Here is an 8,505-nt window from a genome sequence, read left to right on the forward strand (position 1 = left end):
AATCAACAGTTAATTCTTCAATTCCCACGTTTTAATAGAAGTTCAGAATTCAGCAGGACAGTTTCTGAGCTACTACCTTTCAGAGCACTCTGAGCTGCTAAGTTGTTTTATGTAGAAACCACATTAGCCTCACTACTTCCCAAAATTATCACTAAGAAAAGAAAGGAAAGTAGCTCTGGACCTTGCATGCAAAACTCCTTCATTGACATTCAGTTGAAAGATGTAACTACATGATAAAATATGCCAAGTTTACCCGTGTATGAGCAGGAGTGCTGGGTACAAATGATGCAGAAATTATGTCAAACAAAACCACCCAAAATGTGGGATGAGGCAACCAGGGCCGCAAAGATTATAATTAATCACTGCAAATCAAGGCTGTCAAGATGCATCAGTGAAGTACCTTTTTGGCACAGCTACAGTTATTGTAAAGCATTTTACTGGGTTTTAGACACAGTCTTTGCCAAGCCCTTGGCATGAAGTAAGTAAACACCAGACCAGCTCGAGGGCTAGCCACAGAAAAAACTCAGAATGGGAAATGAGAAACACACAGAAAAAAAAGCACAGAAAGTGAGGATACTGCACCAGAGGTGGCATGTGCTTTATGGATCTGGTGAGCTGCCCTTCAGATTTCTTAGTTACTTTTCACAGAATCACAGAATTGCTGGAGTTGGAAGGGACCTCTAGAGATCACCTAGTCCAACTCTCCCACTGAAGCTGGATCACCTAGAACACTTTACTCAGAACTGCATCCAGGTGGGTTGGATGGAGATGGAGACTCCACAGTCTCCCTGCACAGCCTGTTCCAGTACCTTGTTACTCTCATGGTAAATAAGTTTTTTCTTATGTTTAAATGGAACTTCCTGTGTTCCAGCTTGTGCCCATTGATACAAAACAAACCTGATGGTTTAATTTACTTTATTTTTTCTGAAGGATAAAGAGGTCAGGCATAGAAAAATCAAGGCTGCAACTGATACTGCCTTCTGCTGCTGCTTCTGCCATCACGATAGAATTATAGAATCATAGAATCATTAAGGTTGGAAGGGACCTTAAAGATCATCAAGTGCCAACCCTGAGCAGGGAACCCTCCCACTAGATCAGGGTGCACAAAACCTCATCCAATCTGGTCTTAAAAACTTTCAGGGATGGGGAGGCTAGCATCATTAGCAGAGGTTGCAGTTATCTCAGCTCCACCTGGAGATGGAGAGAGTCGACTTAAACCTTACGGGTCAGGGTTAAAGGGAAGAGAGGGGCAGGAGATGTCATAGTGAGGGTCTGCTACAGGCCACTAGAGCAGGATGGCTGAGGGGATGAGGCCCTCTACAAGCAGATAGGAACAGCCTCACACTCTCAGACTTTGCTCTTCATGGGGGCTTTCAACCATTGTATCTGCTGGGGGGACAACACAGTGAAGCATCAGCAATCCAGGAAGTTCCTGGAGTGCATTCATGACAACCTCCTCCTCCAAATGGTAGAGGAACCAACAAGAAAAGGTGCTATGCTGGGCCTTTTTCTCACCAACAAAGATGGGCTGGTTCACAATGTGAGACTTAAAGGGAGACTGGGCTGCAGCAACCATAACGTGGTTGAATTCAAGATCCTTAGGACAGCGAGGAAGGCACAAATGTAGCTCATTACCCTCGATTTCAAGAGTGCAGATTTCTGTTTCTTCGAGGATCTAATTGGTAGGGTACCACGAGACCAAGCCTGGGAGGTAATGGGAGCTCAGGAAAGCTGGTTCATACCCTAGGATCACCTCCTCCATGCCCAGGAGCTGTGTCTCAATGAAGGGGAAGGCAGGCAGGAGAGCCATGAGGCCTGCATGCATGAGCAAGGAGCTTCTGGACACAGTTAAACTGAAAACTAGGTACAGAGAGAGTGGAAGCAGGGCCAGGTATTCTGAAGGGAGTACAGACAAGTTATCAGAGGAGCAAGGGATTGGGTAAGGAAGGCCAAAACACAGACAGAGTTGGACCTGGTCAGGGATGTTAAGAATAAGAAGAAAGGTTTCTACAAGTATGTCAGCAATAAGAGGAAGACAAGGGAAAATGTGGACCCACTTCAGAAGGAACTGGAGACCTGGCCATGCAGGACATAGAGAAGGCTGAGGTAGTCAATGACTACTTTGTCTCAGTCTTCACGGGTAAAGAGTCTGGTCACACCATCCAAGTTGGAGAAGGTGAAGGCATGGACTGTGAAGAGGATCTCCCCACTGTGGGAGAAGAGCAGATTTGTGACCACCTGAAGGACCTGAAGATGCATAAGTGCATGGGACCTGATGGTGTTCATCCCCAGCTCCTGAACAAACTGACTGTAGAAGTTGCAAAGCCTCTGTCCATCATATTTGAAAAGTCTTGGCAGTATGGAGAAATCTCCACTGACTGGAAAAGGGGAAACATAACCCTCACTTTCAAGAAGGGAAAAAAGGAAGACCCAGGGAACTATAGCCCAGTCAGTCTCACCTGGATCCCAAGCACAAATACAGGCTGGGTGGAAAACGGATCAAAGACAGTCCGGAGGAGAAGACTTGGGGGTGATGGTGGATGAGAAGCTCAACATGAGCTGGCAATGTGTGCTTGCTGCACAGAAAGTCAACTGTGTCATGGGCTGCATCAGAAGAAGCATGTCCAGCAGGTCAAATGAGATGATTCTTGACTTGACTCTCATGAGACCCCACCTGGAGTACTGTGTCCAATTCTGGAGCCTCCAACATAAGAAGGGCATGGAGCTCCTGGGGAAAGTCCAGAGAAGGACCATGAAGATGATCCAAGGGCTGGAACACCTCTCCTATGAGGACAACTGCAACCAGTTCTGGGCTCCACAGTTCAAGAGAGACAGGGAGCTACTGGATAGAGTCCAGAGGATGGTGACGAAGATGACTGGGGGATTGGAGCATCTCTCTTATGAGGAAAGGCTGAAAGAGCTGGAAGATGAGAAGGCTGAGGGGAGACCTTATCAACATATAAAAGTATCTAATGAGTGAGTGCAAGGAAGATGGAGACAGGCTCTTCTCAGTAGTTCCCAGTGTCAGAACAAGGAGCAATGGGTACAAGTTGTAATACAGGAAGTTCCATTTAAATATGAGGAAAAACTTCTTCACAGTGAGGGTGACAGAGCCCTGGGACAGGCTTCCCAGGGAGGCTGTGGAGTCTCCATCTCTGGAGATGTTCAAAACCCGCCTGGATAGAGTCCTGTGCTCTAGGTGATCCTGCTTCAGTGGGAGAGTTGGACTAGGTGATCTCTAGAGGTCCCTTCCAACGCCAGCAATTCTGTGATTCTGTGAGAAGCTGTGAGAACTGGGGCCTTTCAGCCTGGGAACAGAAGGCTCCTGGTCTTCCAGTGCTTGAAGGGGCCTTGCAGGAAAGCTGGGGAGAGACTTTTTACCAGTAGTGAGAGGACCAGGGGTAATGGATTAAAACTGGAAGAGGGGAAATTTATGTTAGACATTAGGAGGAAATTCTTTGGCGTGGGGGTGGTGAGACACTGGCACAGGTTGCCCAGGGAAGTTGTAGAAGCCCCATCCCTGGAAGTGTTCAAGGGCAGGTTGGATGGGGCTCTGAGCAACCTGATCTAGTGAGAGGTGTCCCTGCCCATGCAGGGGTTTGGATCTATATGATCTTCAAGATCCCTTCCAACTCAAACTATTCTATGATGCTATGTTTTTCTCCTCTGCTGTAATGCTGGAGCCTGAGACCAGAGTTATACATACGAGTGCTGATCTTCCCAAGCAGGATGGACCCAGGGTCAGTGTGGAAGTGTGCTGAGTTGTCCCAGCTCATTTTGTTTCTGGAAGTGCCATGGGGTCTTTGGGAACCAAGAGTCTAGTTCCTCATCTGTTCCTTTCAGGAGTCCCTACCCAAAAGGATTAAAGATTAAAATATATATATATATATATAAAAGAAAGAAAATAGTACATAGTAATAGAAAATAATAACACAAAATAACATTACTTTTAAATAAATTATGTTGAAGTAATGCTGTTGTTCTTCTTTTTATTTTGAGAGAAAAGCAAATCTGAGACAGAATCACTGTGGCCATTCTGCAGTGATAGCACACCTTACTTCTGGGTGGTGCTGCATAACTATGACATTCCTCAAATTTTTCACAGTACTTCATTAACCCAGTTGTCATTCCAGGAACAAAAGTATGCATTTTTGTTATTAGTGAAGCACAAATTCGTTAGACTGCAATTGTCTAACTTAGAAGTTTTGGGGGTAGCTTAAATGCTTCTACTTCTGCCTTGAATCCACTGTATGTTCAACCCTTGGCATACTCCATGGCAGTAGAGCAAAAGTTTTTGTCATTATCAGTATCAGATGCTCCTTCTGCTAAAATAATTCTAAATGAGAAACTGAGACACTCTGCAGTTCTTTTGTATCTTGGCATTTGTCACCTACTTTGAAAAAGCGCACATGTGCTATAAATAATCCATAACAATTTTTTAGATTTATTTTACATTCTCATTCCTCATTGGAAAAAAAAAAAATGAGGAAACAACCTTCTCAGAGATAAGACATGTCTCCATTCTGTCTCTTACCCTATGTTGCCCTCCCTGCACTGCTGGTGCTTTGGCAGGAATGTCCCTAAATCACTACTCCAAAGCTGGAAGGAGCTTACTTCTCCTTCAGACTATGAGGGTTTTGTGTGAAAACAGGGAAGAGGAGGGAGTAGTTGTCATTTGATGTTGCAGGATAAGTTTTTCCAGTCTGAAATTTCTAGTGGGCTGGTTCAGACCCTTGGAGGTGTCACCATGTAAGGAGCCATGTAGTGGCAGGAAGCACAATAAAATGGAGAAAAGGAACATTTTTTAGAAAAGGATATCAAGAAAGTCATTAAGGAGTGCAAACTTTCCTGCCATAGTGGTATTCTCCCTCACCCTTCCCCCACCAGGAAAGGACACAGTGGTTTGTGTTCATACTTTCTGCAGCTGACTGTCTCTCTTCAAAACACAGTGAGCAACTTCTGCTTTTGTGAGTAGCCATCAGCACAATGAAAACCATTGATTTCACAGTGATGTGATTTTGGAGTGGCCCAGTCAGTTCTCAGAGAAGTGAGTGCAAAGCTAGAAATTAAAATCAAACCTTTACAGTAGGATCTTGAAGAGCCATGGGCAAGGAATGAACTAAGTGTGGAAAGAACATTTTCTCAGATAAGCACATCCACTCAGTCTGCTGATAGTCCAGTGCAAGCAAACAAGCTAATGCTGAAATCCAAGACTGGGTCTCAGCCCACATAAAACCATTCTCCAGGGGAACTTCTGCCTCAAAACAAGAGGAGTTGTAAATTAAAACTACTGCCCACACCTGATGCTATATATCCAAACCAAAGTCTGCATGCTTTGGAAAATGTAAGTCAAATTGTGAAATTTTTAAAATTTTTAGCAGCTGTTTCTTGGACAAAAATTAAAATAGATGCCTTGGGTTGAGCTCTCATCAGGTGTTACAAAGACTCTTGGGCTGGCTAAACATCTTTTCCACAGCTTAAACTAACTGACCACACATGGACTGGAGGAGTTTTGCATTTGTGAAGCAGTGGTGGGGAAGCAGAAGGTTAGCTGACCAAATTGATTTAAAAACATTTTCTGTCTGGTTTAGTTGTATTTTTAAAGACACACAGGGTTATAATTCAGGAGAGCTAACTTCCACAATATTCACACACATAATTATCCAGGTATGCAAGATACTTTTGCCAAAATGAAGACAATATTTATTTTTAAATTTATTTTTCCCTGGACAATTCAGACTTTGAGAGAGATAAGAAGAACTGCCAGTCTTTTTTGACCAGAATTGCAAATGTACAAAAACCTTAAGAACAATCAAAACCGTATTTTCAAAACCATGCATTCAAAAAAAGAAAGGTCTGAACTAATTCAGGCTTTTTCTTGGGTTTGGTTTGGATGATTGGGGTTTGCTGTGGGTTTTTTTTCTGGTTGTTTTTGGGTTTTTTTTTTAAAGTTTGATCAACTTCCTTCAGGTTGTTAGTTCTTAGAGGAAATTACAGGTATATCAGCCTTGCCATGATTAGGATCAAGGCTGCCTTGGACCCATTTGCCTCCAACCAGGAGCAGTGTATGTTATTATGGGAACCTTTTGGTGTTTGGCATTATTAGCTGTGAGAAGCATTGCTTGTGTCTGCTCTGCAGATTGCCTGGCTTAAAAGAGGATGATGTAATGCGACACAGGAGCAACCAGCTACTTTCCATGCAGTAATTTTTACTGTCCCTGTGAGAATGCCACTTTTTAAGAGATCTGTCCTCATCAACACCAGCACCAGTTTTGTGCCTTATTTGCCTTGATGTTCCACTGGAAACGTTGGTTCGGTTTCAGGACTCAGACCAGAGCAGTTGGCTTCTAAAGTGACATCTCAGCTAATCAGGAAATGGAGCTGGCTCCACATCTGGCTTTTATTTGAGAGCAGCTTTGCATCTGAATGATGAGCTGAGGGAGTGGAGGCAGCAGCAGGACTTTGATCTGACACGCTTAGTTTTGCTTGGTTTACCGAGGTCGCCATTAGTGTCAGGGGGGGATCCAACAACAGCCTTGCACTAAGGGCTTTCTGCTTGAAATTCCTCTGCCTTTGCTGGACTTCCTGGCCATGGTGATGTTGTATTTCTTTGGCTGGCATCAAGGTACTTGAGGTAGCCTCCCTAAGAGCTGGCTAGAAAGAACAGTGGGAGCTACACCACCCTCCTTCCATGAGGTTTCTGCACCCATGGAGGTGTGGAGGATGCTGGAGAACATGTCAGTGGGTGTGGAATCCACGTTATTTCTCACCTTGGTGCAGGTCTTCTTCACCTTGTTGGATTCCAGTGAACCCTCTCTTAAGATGTGGTGAATGAGCAGTGCTTTGGGGCCAGTTGTTTAGCTGGAATAAACTGGCTGCTTTGAGCACTACCAAGCAATGATTTCTGTGCTTAGTAGCTGTTAATGGTGAATCTGGACAGAAATAATTGCTTTGCCATGAGGACTTTAAGCACCTGTTGGTATCTTGTGTTTTTTCTAGCTTGTAGGTAACCTAATGGTCCACTACTGATTACTTTGCCCAGTGGAAAGCAAACTGATAACCAGATTCTTCTCATCATTATACTAACTTAGCTATTTTAATTACTTATACTGCCCTTAAACATGCAAACATAGAAAACCTGAAAGCTATCTAATAGTTACAAAAGAAATATTGCATCAAAATACAAACATGCATTTAGGATATTTCATTAATCACTGACCTGAATGCCTCAGATTCAAAAACAGGTGAAGAAAGTGTATCAAAGGAGCTAAGTGACAGTCAAGAATGGTTGAGAATGTTTGTGGTCTGATCATTGCACTGGTGAGGCCACATCTCAAATCCTGTGTTCAGTTTTGACCCCCTCACTACAAGAAGGACATTGAGGTGCTGGAACCAGTCCAGAGAAGGGCAATGAAGCTGCTGAAAGGTCTAGATAAAAAATCTTATGAGTAACAGCTGAGGGAACTGGGGTTGTTTAGGCTGCATATTAGGAAAAATTTATTTACCAAAAGGGTAACCAAACACTGGAACAGGCTGCCAAGGCAGGTGGTTGAATCACCATCCCTGGAAGTGTTTAAAAGATGTGTAGTTGTGGTGCTGAGGGACATGGTTTAGCACCAGGCTTGGTAGAGTTACGCTAATGGTTGGATGTGATGACCTTAAAGCTCTTTTCCAACCAGAACAATTTTGTGATTCTGTGATAATAATTCAGGTTGGAAAAGATCCTTAAAAACTATTGAGTCCAGTTGTTAATGGGATGTGGTACATACCTCTCAGCATCACAGCACAATGCCTGGCCATAGAGCAGCATTTTCTGGACTGTTTAGAGGATGAGGCAAGAGTGAGGCCCTCAGAAGAGTTTTTCTGAGCTGATGAATCCATTGGTCTCTGGACAATAACTCACCTTAGTCTGGTGGTGTTCCAGGTCCTGGTACCTAAGCAGGCTTTGACTGGGGGACTGCATACTGAAGACCAGTGTGCAGGTGAGCAGAAGCAGCACCTTGGTTTCAGGCTATAGCTCGAGTCCTAGCATGAAAACTTTCTTCTGTGGAATAAAGGAGGATGGGTCCTGGCTTCCCTTTTCAGGCTGTGCTTCTGGGTGCAGATGGAGCCAGAGCTTCCACTTTCATATCACTATGCAGTGCCAGCTTTTGTCAAAACCAAGCATGGTAAAGCTAGGAAATTAATAGATAGGCATTCTAAATCTTTATGAAGATTTCATATAAGTATTTTGCTTTTACTGCATGGTTCAGAAGTACAGGTTTCATCACAGCACACATGGAGCAATGGAGAGCAAGAAGGAATGGTTCATTAGATTATTAAATGAAAGGAGATAAAGGCTTTGGCCAAAATAATTTATTCTTTCTTGGTTTATTATTTAGATTTATTTAGGAGTTTAACAAAGACATCTAACCCAGTGCTACAGGCTGTCTTGCTCCATATTAAGTAGAAAAAGAAATAAGCACAGCTCCCCTCCCTAAAACTAAAAGAAAAGCATTATCAGTG

The 8,505-nt window shown here is 43.6% G+C and overlaps 1 protein-coding gene across 1 annotated transcript in view; it reads left to right on the forward strand.

Moving 5' to 3' along the window:
• Nucleotides 1–2,082: 2,082 nt before the first annotated feature.
• The window catches only part of PALM2 (paralemmin 2), a 193,295-nt gene continuing 186,872 nt past the window's right edge, over nt 2,083–8,505 (forward strand). Inside the window, exon 1 of the mRNA XM_009998160.1 lies at nt 2,083–2,357. Coding sequence (XP_009996462.1) covers nt 2,083–2,357 — 275 coding nt within the window. The remainder of the gene's footprint in view (nt 2,358–8,505) is intronic.

This window comes from Chaetura pelagica, unplaced genomic scaffold (genome assembly GCF_000747805.2).
Source record: "Chaetura pelagica isolate M959 unplaced genomic scaffold, ChaPel_1.0 scaffold145, whole genome shotgun sequence".
In the NCBI taxonomy this organism is placed as follows: Eukaryota; Metazoa; Chordata; class Aves; order Apodiformes; family Apodidae; genus Chaetura; species Chaetura pelagica.